This window comes from Leopardus geoffroyi, chromosome D1 (genome assembly GCF_018350155.1).
Source record: "Leopardus geoffroyi isolate Oge1 chromosome D1, O.geoffroyi_Oge1_pat1.0, whole genome shotgun sequence".
Classification (NCBI taxonomy): domain Eukaryota; kingdom Metazoa; phylum Chordata; class Mammalia; order Carnivora; family Felidae; genus Leopardus; species Leopardus geoffroyi.
Window position 1 is genome coordinate 76190070 of NC_059329.1, and position 21585 is coordinate 76211654.

The following is a 21585-nucleotide window of genomic DNA, read 5'->3' on the forward strand; positions in this document are numbered from 1 at the left end:
CATCTTTTTTTTTCTCTTACTGATGCTCCCTTTCTTTTGCATGTCAAGAACATCAGGCAGTCCCATTCTTGGTAATTAAATAAGGTAATCAGATACTCCCTCTTGATTACATATCAAGGTTACATAAAATGGTCAAGAATGAAGAGTCACTGAGTCCCACATCTATCATCATCTCTGTCAATAGCATTCAATTATATTGTTTTTGCAAAGCCAGTCTAAGTTTATTTGCACTCACAGTATTCCTTCTGCTCTAGAGGACTATCTGTGCATTGGGAAGAGGGCAGAACAGTTACCCTCTTGGAGGTAAGCACAGCTGTAGACCAGTTTTCACCCAGTTTATTTGTTGCCTGTTGTAGCACCTGTTTGTTGCCACATAGGGATAGATCTATCATCAACCCAAGTAATTATACTCTGTTGTATGTAAAATAAGTGATGCATCCTTCTGATTGTCCATGCCAATAATGATTCACCAGGCTTTTCTGGTATGTGTTTGTGAAATACCAGACAAGAAATACGCTATTTCTTTCACAGAATACTCTCAGCACTCAGGCATTCTCTGACCTTGACCTCCACCTACCTATAGTATCTTTGGGATAACCTATAGCCTTAAGTTCATTACTTTCTTAGTGGATATTTCATCTCCCCAGAGTAGCCATATAAGCACAAGAAGGCCTTCCAGTGAGAGGAAAAACTGTTCTTATATTTTTTCTCTCGCCATTATCTCCTTCCTAAAAGGATTGGCATTTATCAAACATGCTAGTAACAGCTAGACAATAGAAGTTTTCACTATCTTCCCCTCTGCCTATTGATCCCTGTCAGGCTAGTGGCCAGTTTGTCAGAGTCTTAAGTTTTCCCATTTCAGACCAAAGATGTCTAGGTAACCATCCCAGGACTATATCCTCCTGGTTTTTTTGGGTTTTTTTTAGTCTCCTCCTTTTTCTCACTTTAAAAAGTACCCTAAGCCTTTGTGATTCATGGATCTGTATGAGAGTCCTCCTAATAACATCACCCTGAGCTAACAGATTTTCCAGTCAGCTCCCACAAACCTGATTACCCAGGGATGTTACCCAGTATTAAGCTTCATTAATAATTTCAAAGATATTGGCAATCAAGAGATTCACAAGTAGGGAACGATCTGGTACATGGAGAGGAGACTCTTACTTAAAGACCATGTCTACTCTGGGTGACAGAGTACATGCCTGACATAGAGAAGGAAAGACCTAAGCAGCTGCCTTTATCTTTAGTGTCCCAGACTTCTCCCTAATTACTCTGGACCATTTAATTGCCCCTATTTTTAAAATTGTTTGTAAAGCTTGACCTTGGATAAAATCTGTGGGTTCATGTGAGTTAGATTTCACAGTCTGATCCTTTGTATTCACTCACCCATATATGTCCGTCCTCTTTTCTTATTCCTTCATATTTCACTATCTTGGATCATTTTCCTTCTTCCTGAACTAATTCTTTAACATTTTTTTCATTGTGCATTTATGGCCATAGCCAAACAACAATGATGTTAGTTCATTCGAAAATGTATTTTGCTCTGTCTTGGAGGTGTTTTTCTCTGCATGGAGACCTTAGGTTGGTGGTGATAATGCGCTAATATGGAAGTCAATAAACTTTAGCCATGGACCAGCCATTTGTTTTGTAAATAAAGTTAGGACACAGCCATACCCTTTTGTTTACATATTGTCTATGGCTGTTCTCATCCAGCAATAGCATTTGAATAGTTGCAGCAGAAACCATATGGTCTGCAAGTCTAAAATATTTATTATTTGGCAATTTAATAAAAAGTTTGCCCACCTTTGCTCTAGTTCATTGGTAATATCATTTCATTGCCTTCTGGCTTCTGCTTTTGTTATTAAGAAGTCACCTGTTGGGGCGCCTGGGTGGCGCAGTCGGTTAAGCGTCCGACTTCAGCCAGGTCACGATCTCGCGGTCCGTGAGTTCGAGCCCTGCGTCGGGCTCTGGGCTGATGGCTCAGAGCCTGGAGCCTGTTTCCAATTCTGTGTCTCCCTCTCTCTCTGCCCTTCCCCCGTTCATGCTGTGTCTCTCTCTGTCCCAAAAATAAATAAACGTTGAAAAAAAAAAAAAATTAAAAAAAAAAAAAAAAAAAAAGAAGTCACCTGTCACAGTAATTGTTATTTTATTGGAGGTAATCTGTCTTTGTGGAAGGTTTTTTCTTTGTTTGATTTTTTGGAGTTGTACATTATGAAATATATGGATCTAAAAAAATAGTCTTTTGGAGATTCTTTGGATTTGCCTGTGGCTTAATTCTTTTTATCAGTTCTGGAAAATTCTCATCCTTTATCTCTTCAAATATTTTTCTGTTCCTTTTATTTCTTCTCTTTCTGCAACTTCATTTAATTCTATTCTAGATGTTCTCATTATTCTTTGTCCAGCTATGCTTCTGTAGTGTTTTTTTTTCTTGAAGTTTATTTATTTTGAGAGAGAGAGGGAGAGAGCCAGTGGGGGAGAGGGAGTGAAAAAGGGAGAATCTCAAGCAGGCTCCATGCTGTCAGTGCAGAGCCTATGTGGGGCTCAAACTCATGAGACCACGAGATCATGACCCAAGCCGAAATCAAGAGTCAGACACTTACCTGACTGAGCCACCCAGGCGCCCCTCTGTAGTGTTCTAAAGCAAGTGTTGGCTTGCTTTTTCTGTAACTGGCCAAATAGTAAATATTTTAAACTTTGTGGGACATCTGTGGTCTTTATCACTTGTGCTGCTGATGCTTCCTCTTTCTTTACAGTGCTTAAGCCTGCAGACTGCACAAAAATGGTCATAGGCTAGAGAAAAAGGCCATAATTTTCCAATCCTTGTTCTAAAAACCCAGTTAAAGGAGATCATTAGACCAGATAAAGTAAGACCCATCTGTTTTTTGTCTTCAAAAAAATCCAGTCTAAATATAAAAATACCATAGGCTGAAAGTAAAAGAATGAAGAAAGATATGTTATGAAAACACAAAATCATTTAAAAAGTTGAAGTGAATATATAAATATCATACAAAGGAAACATTATCAGGAATAAAGAAGGATATTTCATAATTATAAAGGAATCAAATAATCAATATATAATAATACTAAACCTATAATCATCTAATAAAGTCTTTAGAATACAGGAAGCAAAAACAGAAATTAAAGGGGAAATAGACAAGTTTATAATCATGCTAGGAGATATCAATACTTTTCTGTCAATAGTTGGTAAAACAAGTTAGATACAAAATTAATAGCAGTATGGAAGACCTAATTGACATTTATATAACACTTTATCCAAAAATAGCACTTTTTAAGTGTATATAGAATATTCATCAAGATAGATTACTTGTAGGACAATAAAAGAAGTCTCAGTAAGTTGAAAAATATTTAAACCTTACAGACAGAGCTTCTGAGCTTACTGAAATTAAATTATAAATCCATGACAAAGACATCTGGTATATTCCAAAATATTCAGCAAATAACATACTTCTGAGTAACCCATGGTTGAAAGAAGAAATAACAAGGGAAAGATTTTAGAAAATATTTTGAACTGAACTAAAACCACAGTGTATGGAAATTTGTGGTAAACAGCTAATGCCATACTCAGAAGGAAATCTAAAGTTTTTTTTAATATGAAATTTACTATCAAATTGGTTTCCATACAACACCCAGTGCTCATCCCAACAGGTGCCCTCCTCAGTGCCCATCACTGACTTTCCTCTCCCTCCCACCCCCTATCAACCCTCAGTTTATTCTCAGTTTTTAAGAGTCTCTTATGGTTTTAAATGCTTATGTTGGGAAACAAACAAACATTTAAAATCCATGACCCATTGCTTGGGTGGCTCTGTTTGTTAACTGGCCGACTTCAGGTCAGGTCATGATCTAGTGGTCTGTGAGTTCGAGCCCCACATGGGGCTCTGTGCTGACCGCTCAGAGCCTGGAGCCTGCTTCCGATTCTGTGTCTCCCTCTCTCTCTGTTGTTTCCCTGCTTCTCTCTCTCTCTCTCAAAAATAATAAACATTAAAAATATATAAATAAATAAAATCCATGACCCAAGCTTCCATCTTAAGATATGGTAGAGGAGCACCTGGGTGGCTCGGTTGAGTGTCTGACTCTTGATTTCAGCGTAGGTCATGATCCCAGGATTATGGGATCAAGCCCTGTGTCAGGGTCCGCACTGAGCATGGAGTCTGCTTAAGATTTTCTCTTCCTCTGCCTTTCTCCCCTGCTCATGAACACTCTTGTTCTCTCCCTGTCTCTCTCTCTCTAAAATAAAAAAAAAACTTTTAAAATTTTTGAAAAGATATGGTAGAGAAAAAGAAAAGTTAAATGTACCTGAGAAAAAAGGTAAAGAACAGAAATCAGTGCAGTACAAAACAATAGAGAAAATTAATGAATACAAAGTTAATTTAAAAAAGAATTGATAAACTTTTAACTAGAATTAACAAGAAAAGGGAAGATACAAATTACCAATATTAGGATTGAAGGGGAAATCTCTACAGATCCTATAGATAAAAAGAATAATAGAGGAATATTATGAACACCTTTATGCCAATAAATATGACAGTTTAAAATGGAGAAATTGTCTGCAAAATGAAAGTTATCAAAATTGATTAAAGAAAAACTAGAAATTCTGAATATCTCTAGATCTAGTAAAGAAAATGAGTTGGTAGTTCTAATCCTTCCCACAAATTAAACTCCAGTCTCAAATAACAAACATAACATTTAATGAAGAAGTAATACTAAACTGTTACAAGTGGACAGAATCTTTTGCAACATATTTTATAAGGCTGGCATCACAGTGATACTAAAGCTGAACAGAGTTTCCAAGAAAAGTAAACCACAGACCAGTATGAACATAGATGGAAACATTTTTTAATTGAAAAAGCTAATATACAATATTACATTCGTTTCAGGTGGACAACTTAGTGATTTATATACATTATAAAATAATCACATTAGACATTTATATACATTACAAAATAATCACCATGGTAAGTCTAGGATGTGGAAATATTTTAAATAAAAAAATTAGCAAATGGAATCTAGTAATATATAAATAGGATAATAAGCTATGACCAAGTGAAGTTAATCCTAGAAAGGCAAGATAGGCATAATATTTGAAAATTAGTATAATTTGTCATATTAACAGAAAAGAAAAGAAAACTATAGAATCATCTTAATAGATGCAGAAAAACTATTTGTCAGAATTTGAAAATCATTCATAAGGAAAACTCAGCAAACTAGGAAAGAAGGGAGCTTTCTCACCTGGTAAAGATAAGTAGTGTCATATTTAATAATAGTTAATGAATGTTTTCCCCCTATAATTGGAAGCAAAACAAGGGATGTCCACTCCCACCACTTCTATTCACTGTTGTCTTAGGGAATCTGATAAGTGCGATAAACCAAGAAAGGGAAATAAAAGATGTGAAGGAAGTAAAACTGTCATTACTTCCAGATGACATGATCATGTACATGTAAAGTCCTAAGAAATCTGTAAAATAAATCACTATATTGCACACCTGAAACTAATATAATACTGTGTTAACTATAAAAAGAAATGAGTAAAATATTTTTTTTAAAGATATCTATAAAATAGCCGTTAAAACTGCTAAAACTAAAACCTTTATCACAGTCATGGGATTTAAGGTCAAAACATGAAAATTAGTTATATTTCTTTTTATTAGTAGCCACAAACAACTAGAAATTGAAACTTAAAAAATATACACTGTTTAGAATACAACCAAAATCATCAAACATGTAGGGATAAATTTAACAAAGTATGTCTAAGATATCAACACTGAAAAGTACATTACATTACCAAGAGCTGATGCTAAAATTTATATAGAAGCACAAATGACCCAGAATAGCCAAAAGAATTTTCTTAAGGAAGAATAAAGTTGAAAGATGTACACTGTCAGATTTTATTACTTAATGAAAAGCTATAGTAATCAAGAAAGTGTTGTATTGGCATAAGGATGCTTATCTAAATGGTGGGGCGGAATTGAAAGTCCAGAAATAAACCTACACATATATGGTTAATTGATTTTTGACAAGGATACCAAAATAATCCTATGGGTTAGTGATACTTTTTCTTCAAGAAAGTTGAAACTATCCCTTGTGAGAGATTTCCAACACCTTATCAATAGGTATTGATATGGGGAAAAAATGAAAATGATAGCATATGGAAAAATTAACTCAAACGGAAACAAAAATGTTAAAAGAAAATACAGGTGAAAAGATTTGGTGAAGGCAAAAATGAACCACAAAAGAAAAAAAAAATGGTTAATTGGTCATCATCAAAATCAAAAACCAGCTCTTCAAAATATGCCATTCAAAAATGAAAAAGCCTGGGGCGTCTGGGTGGCTCAGTCAGTTAAGCGCCAACTTCGGCTCAGGTCATGATCTCCCAGTTCATGAGTTTGAGCCTCCATTGGGCTCTGTGCTAACAGCACAGAGCCTGGAGCCTGTTTCGGATCCTGTGACTCCTCTCTCACTCTCTGCCCCTCCCCCGCTCACACGCACTCTCTCTCTCAAAAATAAAGCATAAAATTTTTTTAAAAAATGAAAAAGCCACAGTATGGTAGAAATTATTCACTATGAATATATCTCACAGAGTTTTTATCTAGACTATGTCAAGAACTCTTAAAATTCAATAATAAGAATACAGCAGATCCAATTTTTTAAATGGGCAAAAAATTGGAACAACAGGTGATGTGGGAATATGGCCAATAAGCACATGAAAAAAATGCTTGGTCATTAGAAAAATGCAGTTGGTAACCATGAGATCTCATCACACAGATAAAATCTAAAAGCTTAATAATACTAAGTGCTGACAAGTATGTGACACAGTAAGAATGTACATATATATTGCTGGTGGAATTTAAAAATTTATATGTACTTTGTAAAACAGATTGACAGTTTCTTTAAAAGCTACATAGACACTTTCATTTGACGGAACAATTTTACTTGTACACAATGTTTATGGTAGCATTATTCGTTATAGCCCAAAGCTGGAAATAATCCAGAGTTCCATCCACGTGTGGATAAACAAAATTGTTTTATCCATGCAGTGGAATACTACTTAGCAACAATAAAGAATGAACTACTGATATACACAAAAGTATGCATGAATCTAAGAAGTATGTTTATGGAAAGAAACCAGACACAGAAAGGTACATTTGCTATGATTCCGTTTATATGAGACTCTACAAAACACAAATCTAATATGTAGTGAAAGAAAGAAAATCAGTGGTTGCTTCTTCAGGATGATTTTCTGGGAAGGGGATGCTAATGAATATTTTTGAGGACATAGAAATGTTCTATATATTGATGATAGTGATCGTTCAAGTATCTATGTTTTAAAATTCAACAAAATTTACCCTTAAAATGAATGCATTTAATTTTATGTAAATATGTCAATGAGTTTGAGGAAAGACCCTATCCTTTGTTAGCAGAAAAAATCCTTTGTAATTGAGATGTACATCCTCTGAGGATTGAGAGCTTATTTATTTAACTAGATAACAACTTTGTAGTTTGCTTTTAGCTTTTTAAAATAATCTCCTTAACTCTGTTGTTTATTTCAAATTGCAAAAGGAGGATGAAAAATATATGCTAGTCTTAGATTGAGCATATAAAAATACCTAATGAATATCACTCGACAAGGTTAAATAATTTAAGATTGTAGTAGATATTCAGGTTTTATGCAGCATATATTTTGAGAAAATACGTGCTGAGGATGTATGTGCTGCTTTCACAAATCCTTGATTCTCATAATAGGCTATGAAGTAGAGCAAGTATCATCCTCTTTCACACATGAGCACACAGGCTTAGGGAGATTATGATATAATTTGGTGAAGGTTGCTTAGTGCTTGCTTCGGCAGCACATATACTAAAATTGGTGAAGACCACTTAGCTGACAATTACTAGAGGATCTGGAGTTCAGAGAAAGAGCTTTTGGCTCCTAGTTCTTTCTCCACTGTGACACACTACTTGCCTTTAAAATATACTTTTGTCGTCTGGTTTATACGTCTCTCTCCTCCCCTCCCTTAAAAAAAACACAGTAATTTTATTGACATGTCTTCTTGATAAAATTCAAATTTCCTTTCAGGCTATAGTTTTAAATATTTGTTCAGAGTATTTCCATATTAATCAGAAACATTCTTGGACATTCATGTAGTGATCAAAAGTAATTCTAATGCCCAGGGAATAACCAAACTTTGAATATGAAACAAAGTTTGAATACGAATAGTTGCCAAGAAATTATGTAATTTGACTAGTTTTCTGAATCTATTTAATGTATTAATTTAATTCACTGTGATAATTTTCAGACTAAATAAACTTGAAGATACTGTTATACTAATTAAAGGAAAGATTGAAGAAGTTTGCCTTCCTGTAGAAAAAGTGGATGTTATTATATCTGAGTGGATGGTAAGTGTTTGCAGAAAAAACTACTTCTATTGGTTTTAAAAAAAAGAAAACAGGGAGGAAGTAGTTTTTCTGCATTAAATTCTGTTTGACAACTGGCAGAGTGGTGGGATTATTTTAAAAACAGCTATAATCTTTTTATGGTAGTTTATTCTGATATGGCACTTGTTTACTGACCATTCATAATCTTTTTAAAAAGAGAAAATTAGCTTCTTTACTTGTAAAATCATTATAAAGAATTACTGTTTTTCTACTTTCTAAATTTGTAAAGACGTGATATGTTTGCTAAAAAGCCTCTGAGGACTAGTAATAACTTACTCGTGCTATTTCGTCAAAATTAACAAGATCTTGCCACTATTGCTGTCATACTGAATGTGCTTTCTTATGTCTGGTCATGTAATCAGTGTTCTTTATCACAAAAAATAGAACTTATTAGCATTATTAAGATAATAATATCAAGATACGTCATATAGCTTTAGAATTTGCTTTTGAAATTGTAAGTTAAGCACAGAATGTTTATTTTTAAAGGTACATAAAGTGAAACTAATGGTACTTAACAGATGATTTGACTTGTTGATATGCCAATTTGATGAAGACAAGTTAGTATTTATAGATAAAGATTTCCTAACCATTTGGAGAGGTTTTAAGACTTAAAAATTATATGATACATATATTTTCACTAAATCAATTTATCTAAAAATTTCGAAAAGAATTCATTTTGATTTATAATTATGTATAAATTTTGAATAAACAGTAATAATTATAGCAATATTTTAGCAGGAATTTCAGGGAGCTTTTGAAATGTGCAGATTTAATGTATTAGTAAATTTCACTCTAGAGTCAGTGATGGTCGTTGTTGTTGGTAGTTACTCTTCTGTACATGAAAAAGTATATTAATTTTTTTATCCTAGCATTGGCTTTTAATAATTCTTTTTTTTTTTTTTTAACATTTATTTATTTTTGAGAGACAGAGACAGAGCATGAGCAGAGGAGGGGCAGAGAGAGAGGGAGACACAGAATCCAGAAGCGGTCTTCAGGCTCCAAGCTGTCAGCACCGAGCTGGGCTCGACACAGGGCTCGAACTCACGAATCGTGAGATCATGACCTGAGCCAAAGTCAGACACTTAACCAACTGAGCCACCTAGACGCCCCGGCTTTTAATAATTCTTAATCATAGTGTCTTATAGTAAAGAATTTGTATCAACACTGATTTTTTTTAATGAATTGAATAAAAAGGTATGGATTTAGTTCATAGAATTAAAAATCCAAGGTGTGCTAGGGCTTGGATGGCTCAGTGGGTTAAGTGTCCAACTCTTGATTTCTGCTTATATCTTGATCAAGCCCTTGAAGGTGCTCTGCACTGAATGTGGAGCCTACTTAAGATCCTCTCCCTCTGCCCCTTCCCCACTCGTGCTTGCTTTCTCTCTTTCTCTCTCTCTCAAATAAATTAAATCTCAAGGTATAGAATACAAAAATATTTTAAAAAATAAATAAAAACCCAGCATCTCTTTAAGGATAACAAAAAGGTTCTTTGGAGAACGCACATTAGAGACAGTTACACAGCAATAATTTAAAATGCTGTATACTAAATGTTGGCTGACATCCTTATTTTTCCAAAGACCGTTTTATTTTTCTTAGAAAATGCATCTCTTAAATTATTCTAAATTAGGCTATAAGCAAACTAAAAGACTTTACTAAAATTCTTATCCCCTCAGTTGAACATTTTTTATATATCTGGCTATAACTATTTGAATAATTCTTGCCCTACCTAGCAGAATTTTAATTATAGATACTGATATTCTAGGGGTTTTCATTTTAAAATCTGAAAAGATGATCTAGAAATATTAATATTCAGTTGAAATCTTAGAGCCTGTTGGCATAATAACAAAAAATTGGCTTGACTGAGTGAACTTATGAGATCGTCACATTTACAATATGAATTTTATTGAAAAGGTATACTGGTCTTGGACTTGTTTGCCCTCAGATGCATTTTACACTCTTCTCTTGCTTGCTTCTGTACTGAATGAGGGCTAACGCTGCAGGCCGCAGTTTCTAGGCTTCAGGGACAGCTATCTTCCACAGGGTTTGGGAAACATGGAAGATTTCAGAAAGGGAGAAGCCAGGGCATTTCTCTGCGTCTGTTTGCCTCTAGTTATATTGCTGGCAGAAGCTATTTCTCTTGTGACTTCAATTCCCACTGGACAGGTATGTCATAATCCCAGTGTCCACTGTGTGACTCGCCCTGGACTCTTGCAGCACTGCTTCTTCCTTCCATCTCTCTAGCCTAGGAGTGTTAGTTATTTCCTGGTGTCATTGATGTCCAGTTGTCTCACTTCCTTCTTGATGACTTCGTTTGTGTAACCAACTTCCTGCGTTAATTTTTCTCTATTTTCATAGCCTGTGGTTTCTGCTCTACTAGACTCTAATTGATGTAAAGGGTACCTTTCATTTTGGAAGATTGGTCAGGTGTAATCTCTTTGTGTTTGTAACACAAATAATAGTCAATAGAACCTAAAATGTAAACCAGTTGTTTGGGACCACTTGCTTTCAGAAGCCCTTCACTCAGGGAAGTAAATCAGTGTATTCAGGAAATGTTAATTAAGTAAGAACTTTCCTTACTCCTCTTCACAAAGGTGTAACTTGAGTTTGCATTATCTTAGTGTCTACCCTCCTTTTAAGCATCAGTGGAACTGAAGTCTAGCAGATTGTGTTAATTGCATTGGGTGGAGCATTAGACACTAATTTATGTCAGTTATTCTAAGGCAATCAACTTTGGACGGCCTTATTTCTCTAGTGAGATTTGCATTAAGCTTTTTAAGTAGGCTTGTGCTGGAAAGTTTTGAGACAACTTTGTGGATTGGCAATATCATTTATAGTACCTTCTAAATCCTGTAAACTCCCTCCTAACTTGGGTACTTCTAATAGGATTTCTGAGTTGAGTAGCTGGATAATTCCAAATATGTAATGAAACAAGGAGCGGGTACGCTTTCTAAAATATCCAACATTTTTCACGTATTCCTACTTGGACTGAAATGAGGGGCAAATGGTAAATGGCTGACTATTTTAAATGCATTTTAAAGCCACATTTTCATGAACCAGCATTTTAAAATTAAAATATACTGCGTAGAATCCTGTCTTTGATTTTTTTTCTTACATATAGTGGTAAGGATGCAAAAGTCTAGAAAAAAACACAATTTTGAGCCACAGCTTACATTTTTTAGTCCATTTTTAAAAGTATTTTCAACAAGGATGGACAAAAAAGGAATATACCCTACATAGTTGGGCACAGATGTTTAATGGACTTGTAATGCAGTATGGCACCGTAGGCATCCTGTATTGCAGAGATGTCCATCTGTTCTCTTCTCCTGTGGTCCACTAAGTATTCCATGTTAATCTAGATATGCTTTTTGTCTACAGCTATTCATGAACTTTGCCTTTATTTTGGAAGATGTTCTTAGTTAAGACTGTAATTTTAAAAGCCAGGTCATTGCTGTTGGCATATTATTTAATAAACTATCACTTGCCTCTTATGCTTATGAATTTCCAGATTTAGGCTTCCCTTGAATTTTACATTTTCATTTTTATTGAATGGGATTTCTATTTGATAAAATTATTAGTTAAATAACTGATATTAAGTAAATATCATTTAAATCAGTTTAATCTCTACAAAATGTTAATATTTATTCCTATGAGTTTCTCTTTTCATTTTTCATGTTTTACTGTACCTATAGAGCCATTCATTGTGACATCTTATTTCTGACTGCCTAATAAAACTGTTCAAAGTGGGGTGCCTGGATGGCTCACTCAGTTAAGCATCTGACTTCAGCTCAGGTAATGATCTCACTGTTGGTGAGCTCGACCCCCACATCAGCTCTCTGCTGTCAGCACGGAGCCCGCTTTGGATCATCACTTTCCCTCTCTCTCTGCCCCACCCCCACATGCTTGCTCTCTGTCTCTCTGTCTCTCAAAAATAAACTTAAAAAAAAAAAAAAAAAAAAAACTATTCAAAGTAAACGTCCCCAATTCTGTGCTACAAACCAGTTAAGCCAGATTGACTCATTTGGTGTTGCTGTTTTCCATCTATGTTTTCATTATGACCTCCTTAGGAATACATAGGTAAGATCCTCACATCGTATGGTACTGTGGCCTATGATGGTTCTTGTTTGCACCTTTGTTTTTTTCTGTCATCAGGATTATCGGCAGAATTACACATTAGGTGAACTTTATATTTCATTGTCATGATCATTCATGACATACATTCAAATTGTCTGAAGTCCCTTATAATGTTTGTATCTAGGCCTGCTTTTCACAGAAGCTACCTAAAATTTCTACTTCTTGGATTTGTCCTTGAAATTTAAAGAATTAACTTCCCGGGGCGCCTGGGTGGCGCAGTCGGTTAAGCGTCCGACTTCAGCCAGGTCACGATCTCGCGGTCTGTGAGTTTGAGCCCCGCGTCGGGCTCTGGGCTGATGGCTCAGAGCCTGGAGCCTGTTTCCGATTCTGTGTCTCCCTCTCTCTCTGCCCCTCCCCCGTTCATGCTCTGTCTCTCTCTGTCCCAAAAATAAATAAACATTGAAAAAAAAAATTTAAAAAAAAAAAAAAATAAATAAAAAAAAATAAAGAATTAACTTCCCTCCCTTCACCAGCATGAGTGTATCTGTGTAATATGCATTCCCAAACCTACACCCATGTGATGGGATATCTTTTATTCATATTTAATACTCTTTATAGTTGATGAATAGCGTTTCAGGATATCATTTAGAAAACATGGCTGTGATTTGGCTTATCAACAATCTTAAACTGACCATGAAGCCTGTCACAGGTCACATTTTAAACTGTTGGATGTTGAGATGTTTTTGTTGACTTTAGTCTGACAGTGAAGCCATGCTATTTCAGCCAACTGCCATGAGGATAGGTGGCCTTTCCTGATCTGTTTTTAACAACACAAATTTTCACTTATGCAGGTGCACTTTTGCCTTTCTTCTTTTGGCAAGAAATATGCTTATGGCCCAAATTTAAGAATTTTTAAAAACTCTTATATTTTTCTTCTTTTACATATATTACTCTGAAAACTTTAAGCTAACTAAATTTTACAAATTTAGTATGTATTGTTTACTTACTTAAAATATTTTTTGGGGGTGCCTGGGTGGCTCCATTGATAAAGCATCCAGCTTCAGCTCAGGTCCTGATCTCTTGGTAAGTGGGTTAGAGCCCCCATGTCAGGCTCTGTGCTGACAGCTCAGAACCTGGAGCCTGGTTCAGATTCTGTGTCTCCCTGTCTCTCTCTCTGCCCTTCCCCTGCTCGTTCTCTGTCTCTCAAAAATAAATAAATGTTAAAAAATTTTTTTCTAAAATAATTTCAAATGTTCAGTGGTTCAAGATAAGAAATATACTTCCTCCCTAACTCTGTACCACTTAAACATTTTTTTCTTGCATTTTTTTGTTCCTTTATTGTTCCATTAGAGAAAAAGACACCTTTTCACTGCAGGATTTGTGGTACTTAAAAAAAATTAATAAAAATAAAAATGAATAATAAAAATATCACCAAATTAAAAAAAACAAAAATAAATGACAAAGTTACATAAAATGGACTCTTCAAAATGTTCTTTTGATGACAGAGATTATTGTTGTTTTAATGTCTTTTATTTCTCTTTCTTGTTTTTAAATGTTCATTTATTTTTGAGAGACAGAGTGCATGAGAGGGGAGGCACAGAGAGAGAATGAGACAGATAACCTGAAGCATTCTTCACACGGGCAGTGCAAAGTGCAATGTGGGGCTCAAACCCATGAACTGTGAGATCATGACCTGAGCCAAAGTCAGACGCTCAACTGACTGAGCCCCTATTTCTATTATCGTGTTTTTGTTAGTGTATTTCTAGCAGAAACAGTTTGTCCCTTAATGGAAGATAATGATGATTAGTGAGAACAAAATACGTGTTAGCAAATTGTCTTATTTTTCTTACTGTGTTGTATCTTCCCTGTCTGGCAGACTCTTAGTAGTTCTTTTAAGACTCATCTCAGACACCACCCCTATGAGGCTTTCTGATTTGTTCTTTGATCACATATAAAATCTCTTTTCTCTCTCTTTTATTCTTCATTTTAAGCTTCTATTTTCTGGTTTTCACAGGTATTGTAATTAATTGTTCATGTACCTTTTTCCATTCTCTCAAGATGGGAAGCCAGTTTTTATTTGGTATGGCCAGATTTTATCACAGGGTATTGCATTAGTGAATGATGACAGAATGTACATGAGAGAACTTTCCCACATAGAAATTCACTGGCCACAGGTATGATCTTATTTATAATTTTCTGTACAGCACATGAAGGCAGGGAGGTAGCATATGACAGGGACATGGCTGAAGAACATTCTTTAGTGCTTTCCCCTTGGTTTATGAGCCCTTTGTTAAAGCACATGACCCTCTGTTTTCATGGCTAGCATTTACTCCTTGTCCCTGCCTATAATTAGTGCAAAGAAGTATGAAAACAAACTGATAGATGTGGATTATTAGGGCTTGGGATACTTTTAGTATTTTCTTAATGTTAATTAAAATTATATGTATGTTTCATGCAAAATTCTGTTTGTCCTAGTATACAGTTTCTAGGCAATACTGACAATATGTAATATTTTAAGGAAAAGTATAAAATGCACATTTTACAGTAATATTTTTTAGTACTATAAGTATTAACAGGGAGACAGTTACAGTTCTTGAACAATGAAAGGAAAATTGTGGTTTATCAGATTTTTTTTTCATAGATATGCTGACATCTGCATTGAGAATAAAATGAAAACTAAGAGGATAAAAATGTAATTAAGAATATGTCCCTTATGTATAATTATTTCAGTTTTATAATATTTACACTTATCTGAGCTCTTAACTACTCCCCAGCCTCTCCTTTATTGAATAGTAATATTTGTTTAAATTAGAATTCAGATCGCACTCTGCAGCCATTTTATTTCATACTCTCGCAAGGGGAATATTTTATAATAGTAGGACCTTGGTATCTATAGAAAGCATGTAACCCTTTGAGAAATCCTTAAAGTGGAACTCAGGCTATTTTATAGTTTCAGGTACATAAAAAAGTTTAGTAACGTACATTATTCAAATATATGCTCTTTTTTTCCTATGCTTGATACCAAATCTAAGTAAAAATATTTAGTGCTTTAAGCAAAGTCGTCTCTATTGAAACAATTATGTGTTATAGGGAAATTTTATTTTAGTTGTTTTGTATTATTTTCATCAAATTTCTGGAGATTGTCTTTGCCAAGAGATTCAGTGCATCATGTGTGATTGATTTGATTGTATTTATTTGCTTTTTTGGCCCTATGTAATTCCCTTTGCCATATTCCATTTTAGGTGCTTCTATTATGGCCTGTTACGAATTGCTTTTTTAGTAAATCTTTTTGTTCATTAAGTAAATTACCCTGATTATGAAGATTAAGAGGATAAGTTATTCAGGAATATGAGTCAGTTGCCCTTATGAAAATTTCTCAAGCTAGTCGGAGAACATGAACTGTTTGTTAGTTTTGATCTCAAACTCTGAAATTATGTATCAATTTATGAATTTGTCAGTAACACTGTTTACTTCTACCTCATGATGAAAGAGAGCTCCTAAAATGTACAATATGCATTTTCAGATATTTGGGCATTTAATGTAAACACAGATTTTCCTATGTAACTGAGTTGGCAGTTGTAATTATGATGATTAATATGAAGTGATTCTATTTAAAAGTTATCCATGAACAAATAATTCGATTCACAAGACTTGAGTAATCCTATAAATGCTACCAATTTGTAGTAAAGAAAACTTGTTCCTGTACTTGCATCTGGATTTAGATAGCTGCCAATCATGTGTTTGAGCAGGAACAGGTTAGATATGGTGTGAAGATTTGGGAGGAAAAAGCATTATTTATACATTTTTGGAGTGGAATATAAAATTCTCACAAAATTTTATGATAAAATATTAACCTTCATAGCTATTTGAGCCCTTGCTGTGCTGATTTTAGTAAGTCCTTCCTAGTTCCTTGGGAATTTCAGTTCATTCTCCTTTGCCTTTAGAGATACTTCAAGGCACAAGTTTAAGAAACCATGACTTACAGTTCTTTTTGAAACTGATTCAAAAGGGCTTGCTGAAGATAATTGTCCTCTTTGGTTTTCTTTGAGTATAGATCTTTCACATGTTATACTATCTATAATAGAGTCTCCAAATTGGCAAACTTTAGATGGCAGGACTATGAGGTCATTGTTTATTTAGGTTAAGTGAGAATTTTAGGGTAGGAGTTAGTTACAGTAAATGTTGATCTGTTCTTATGAATGGTTTTTCTGACCTGTTCTTGGTAGATTACTTACTTCGAGTAAATTTTTCAGTAGTGGTGATACATTGATTTGGTCTGCTCCATTTTCCATTTTCTTCCCTCTATCCTTTTTTAATACTAGAATATTTATTTGGGAATACCCAATTTAAAGTAACTTGAAGTTGAGTGAATGTGAGGCTAGCTGACCTTTCCTGGAATTCAGTCTTCAGGAAGACTTTTATTACTTACTTACTTTTATTAATATGTGCTACTATCCAATAAAAGTACCATGACCAGAGACAAACCCAAGGCTTAATCTATTCCCTGTTATTAGGAAATAACATGTAATTTGTCTTGATCAGTTTTGCTAAGGGTTTGTCCCTTACTGCTCTTTTCAAAGAACCCAAGTTGTGGCTTTGTTGATTTTTCTTTATCAACATTTGTTTTCTTTTGTACTGATTTCCACTTCAATCTTTATTATTTCCTTATTTTCTCTTAGAGTTTGATTTGCCGCTCCTTTTCTAGCTTCTTGAAATGGAAGCTTAAGGGCGTGTGGTTGGCTCAGTCACTTAAGCATACAACTTCGGCTCAGGTTATGATCTTGTCGTTCATGAGTTTGAGCCCCACGTTGGGCTCTGTACTGACAGCTCCGAGCCTGGAGCCTGCTTCGGATTCTGTTTCTCTCTCTCCCTCTCTCTGCCCCTCCTCTCCACTTGCGCATGCGCGCTCTCTCTCTCTCTCTCTCTCAAAAATAAATAAAAACATTAAAAAATTTTTTTTAAAGTGGAAGCTTAGATCATTGATTTTCAGCTTTTCTTTTTCTAATATTTGGCATTTGAAGCCAATATTTCTTTTTTATATATATACTTTTTTTCATTTTATTTATTTGAGAGAAAGTGTGAGTGTGAATGGGGGAGAGAGGCAGAGGGAGAGAGAGAGAAAGAATCCTAAGCAGGCTTAATGCTCAGTGCAGAGCCTGAGGTGCGGAGCTCTATCTCCCGATCCTGGGATCATTACTTGAGCCGAAGTCAAGTCAGAAGCTCAACTGACTGAACCACCCAGGCGCCCCAAGGCCAGTATTTGTAAGTACTGATTTAGCTGAATCCCACATTCAAGTGATTTCTAAAAATAGTTCTAACTATTACTTTTTTCTTGAATTATTATTCTTCATGCTATTATTAAAGAAGAAACACACCAGTGCTATCATATTTGAGAGATAATTTACCATTAGAAAAACAAAGGCATTGGCACTTTTGCCCTCCACATAAGTTGACTAAGTGCTCTAAGGAACCCTTATTACAGAACCAATAAGCCCTGAAGAACAAATTTTGTTTTTTTTTTCTTATGGATATTAGTTTTGGTGTTATTTCCTCTTTTGTTGTTCAGTTCTATGTGACTCCTGTGTTTTAGAAGAGAATGAACACACTTTTCTTATTAAATAAGCATTAAGCGAGAATGTGATGCACATCACAGGCAATTGCTAAGAGATTGCAGAGACAGAGATCTCATCTTGTATATATCCATGAAGATACAACTAATGCATTACAGGCATGTTCCCAAGATAAAAGATAATAAATACTTTGACTATTTCAATTGCTAGTTTTTTCCATTTCATTTTGTATTCAGAGGGAAATTCTGGAGTGCAATTTTATATAAGAATTTCAGAGGGAGTACATAATTCAGATACTTAATAATGTTTAAGAACAATGTGTGCATGGCTCATTTTGGCATTTTCAGCCAATTTCTTTTGCCTGTCTTTCTCTTGGGGCTTTTTATCTTTTTATTATTTTTTGAAAGAGTTCCTTATTTATTCTAGTTGCCAATTTGTTAGAGCTCTTCTGTCTTCTGCCTCTCCTGGTTTCTGGGCACATATTAGAATTTTACTCTATCTCCTTTGAAGTTAGATGTGGCCCTGTGAATTACTTTGGACAGTGAAAGTCGTATACAGACAGAATGTTTAACAGCCAGTACACAATTTGCCACATCCCCTTTCTATGCATCAATGATTGTGGAAGCATTTATTAATATGAACCTTCTGTTAGCCTGACTCCTGGGTAATTATAATAAGCAATGACTCTTGTCAGCCTGTGATGTAAGAAATAAATCTTTTTTTGTTTTAAGTGATAATTTGGATATTGTTTGTGAATATAGGATAACCTAGCTTGTCTTGATAATTGCCTGTCACTTGTTTGTTAGCAGCATGTGGCTTGTCATTGCACTATTTTTTTGATGTGATTTGATGAATAGACATTCTTAACATTTAATGTGTTATCAGAATTCTTTTATCATTTGAGTTTTTGTATCTTATTTAATAAATCTTTCTAGAATTGCTATCACACATTTATTAGACTTCTCTATCTTCTATACCTCTTACACGACTTTGCATTTTCTATTGTTTTGACTTTTGGGGTTGCATTCCAGATAACTTCTTCAGTTCAGTCTACCAATTCACTAATTTTTTCTGAAACTCTTTCTAATTATCAGTTAAACTCATCTATTGAGTTTTCAAAATTTCAATTAATCTTTTTTTTCACTTGTGGGAATTCTCTTAGGGTCTTTTAAAATTTTGCTTGCTTGTTATGATCTTCAAGCCACTTTTAATCTCATGAATCATAAACAGTAGCAGAGAGTTTGCACATCTGCTTTTGCTGATTGTTGTTTCTACTAGCCTTTATTCATGGTGCTTAGAACTTGTTTATTTGAGTGTTTAGTACTGTTTGATATTCTGCTATATATTGTCCTAAGGCTGTTATTTTATCTGTGAAAAATTCTTTGATGCTTGGGTTTTACCCCAAATGATTTGTATTTGTTTTTGCTTTGTACCTGGGACATATATATATGCAGACCACTGTTACTTACTGTTTTTGATTTTTAAAAACACTTTATTAGGGATATTTTCCAATGTGAAAAATTTAGAATGAATGTTTCAGTGAACAATTGTACCTATCACCCTGCCTCAACAATTATCAGTGTTTGTAATTTTTGTTTTATTTATCTTTGCGCTATTATATATTTTTTTGCTATCTTTAACTGATAAGTACTTATAAAAGTGTGTGCTTATTATGCCTTTATTCATTATATTACTGAACCTAACAAAATTACCAATGTAGCCACAATTCCATATTATAAAAATATTCTTTAAAAATTTTTTTTAACATTTATTTATTTTTGAGAGACAGAAACAGAGTGTGAGCGGGGGAGGGGCAGAGAGGGAGGGAGACACAGAATCCAAAGCAAGCTCCAGGCTCTGAGCTGTCAGCACAGAGCCCGATGCAGGGCTCAAACCCACAAACCATGAGATCATGACCTGAGCTGAAGTTGGATGCCTAACTAACTGAGCCACCCAGGCGCCCCTTAAAAATATTCTTAATATTCAGTCTGTTCACATTTCCCTGATTGTTGCATGAATTTTATATAGATTTTTACTTTTGATTTGTTTGAATCAGGATCTGAGTTCTGTGTACATGTTGAATTTGATTAATTTGTTTCATAAATCTTTTTGATTAAACTTTTTATTTTGAGATAATTGTAGGTTATCACATGCAGTGGTAAGAAATAATACAGAGAGATGCCTTGTACTATTTACCCAGTTTCTCTCAATGATAACATCTTAACTATGGTGAAGCAGCACAACCAGAATATTGATTTTGATACCATATAGATACAGAACAGTTTCATTGGTACAAGGAACCCTCCTGTATCCTTTTATGGCCATACACACTTCCCTCTTCCCGTCCCCAGCCTTGACCTCTAGCAACCACCAATCTGTTCTCAATTTCTATAATTCTGTCATTTCAAGAATGAAATGGAATCATATAGGATGTGACTTTTTTGGATTGGCTTTTTTCACTTAGCTTAATTCCCTGGAGATTCATCCAAATTATTGTACATATCAATAGTCTCCCTAGTTTCTGAGTAGTATTCCATGGTATGGATATACCAGAGTATTTTAACCACTTAACTTTTGAAGAATATCCAGTTTGGGGCTATTACAAATAAAGCTGTATGAACATTTGTGTATATAATTTTGTGTAAACATAAGTTTTCATTTCTCTCATATATATGCTCAAGAGTACAATAGCTAGTCATATGGTAATTGCATATTTAATTCCATAAGAAACTGCCAAACTGTTTTTTAGAGGGGCTGTACCATTTTATATTCTTACCACCAATATGACTGTTCCAGTGGCAACATCCATCTACATTCTTGCCAACATTGTATATTGTCACTGTTTTTTGTTGAAGCCATTCTGATAGGTGTGTAGTGATATCTCAGGTGATTTTAATTTGCATTTCCCTAATGGCTAATGATGTTGAACATCTTGTCATATACATATTTGCCTTCTGTATCTTTTATTCAGTAAAATATCTATTTGTGTCTTTTGCTCATTTTCTAATTGGATTGTTGATTTACTGCCAAGTTTGATAGTTCTTTTTTGTGAGTTCTTTATTCAATATGTGGTTTGCAAATACTTTTTCCAGTCTGTAGCCAGTCCCCTAACAAGGCCTTTCACGGAACAGAAATTTTTCATTTTGGTGAAGTCGGTGTTTATTCATTTGTATTTTATGGGTCATGCTTTTGGTATCAAGTCTAAAATCCATAGTCTATAGGTTCACCTCTTCTCCTTTTTTTCTTGCCATTTTTTGAAGACACTGGGTCTGTTGTCCTGTAGAGTTTTCCATATTCTAGATTTTGATGATTGCATCCTCATGGTGTCATTTAACATGTTTTTCTATCCCTTGTATTTCTTGTAAACCGTAAATACGAGGAGGTCTAGAAATGGAGGATTAACAAATTAAAGTTGTGTGTGTGTTTTTTCTAGAATACTTCATGGAGAGTGGTGGTAGTTTGTTTCTCTTGCATTGAATCAAGGGACTCTTAATGCCTC

The 21585-nt window shown here is 34.6% G+C and overlaps 1 protein-coding gene across 1 annotated transcript in view; it reads left to right on the forward strand.

Moving 5' to 3' along the window:
- Positions 1 to 21585, forward strand: part of PRMT3 (protein arginine methyltransferase 3) — a 147589-nt gene that overhangs the window by 47827 nt on the left and 78177 nt on the right. The window contains exon 10 of the mRNA XM_045484777.1: positions 8307 to 8406. Coding sequence (XP_045340733.1) covers positions 8307 to 8406 — 100 coding nt within the window. The remainder of the gene's footprint in view (positions 1 to 8306; positions 8407 to 21585) is intronic.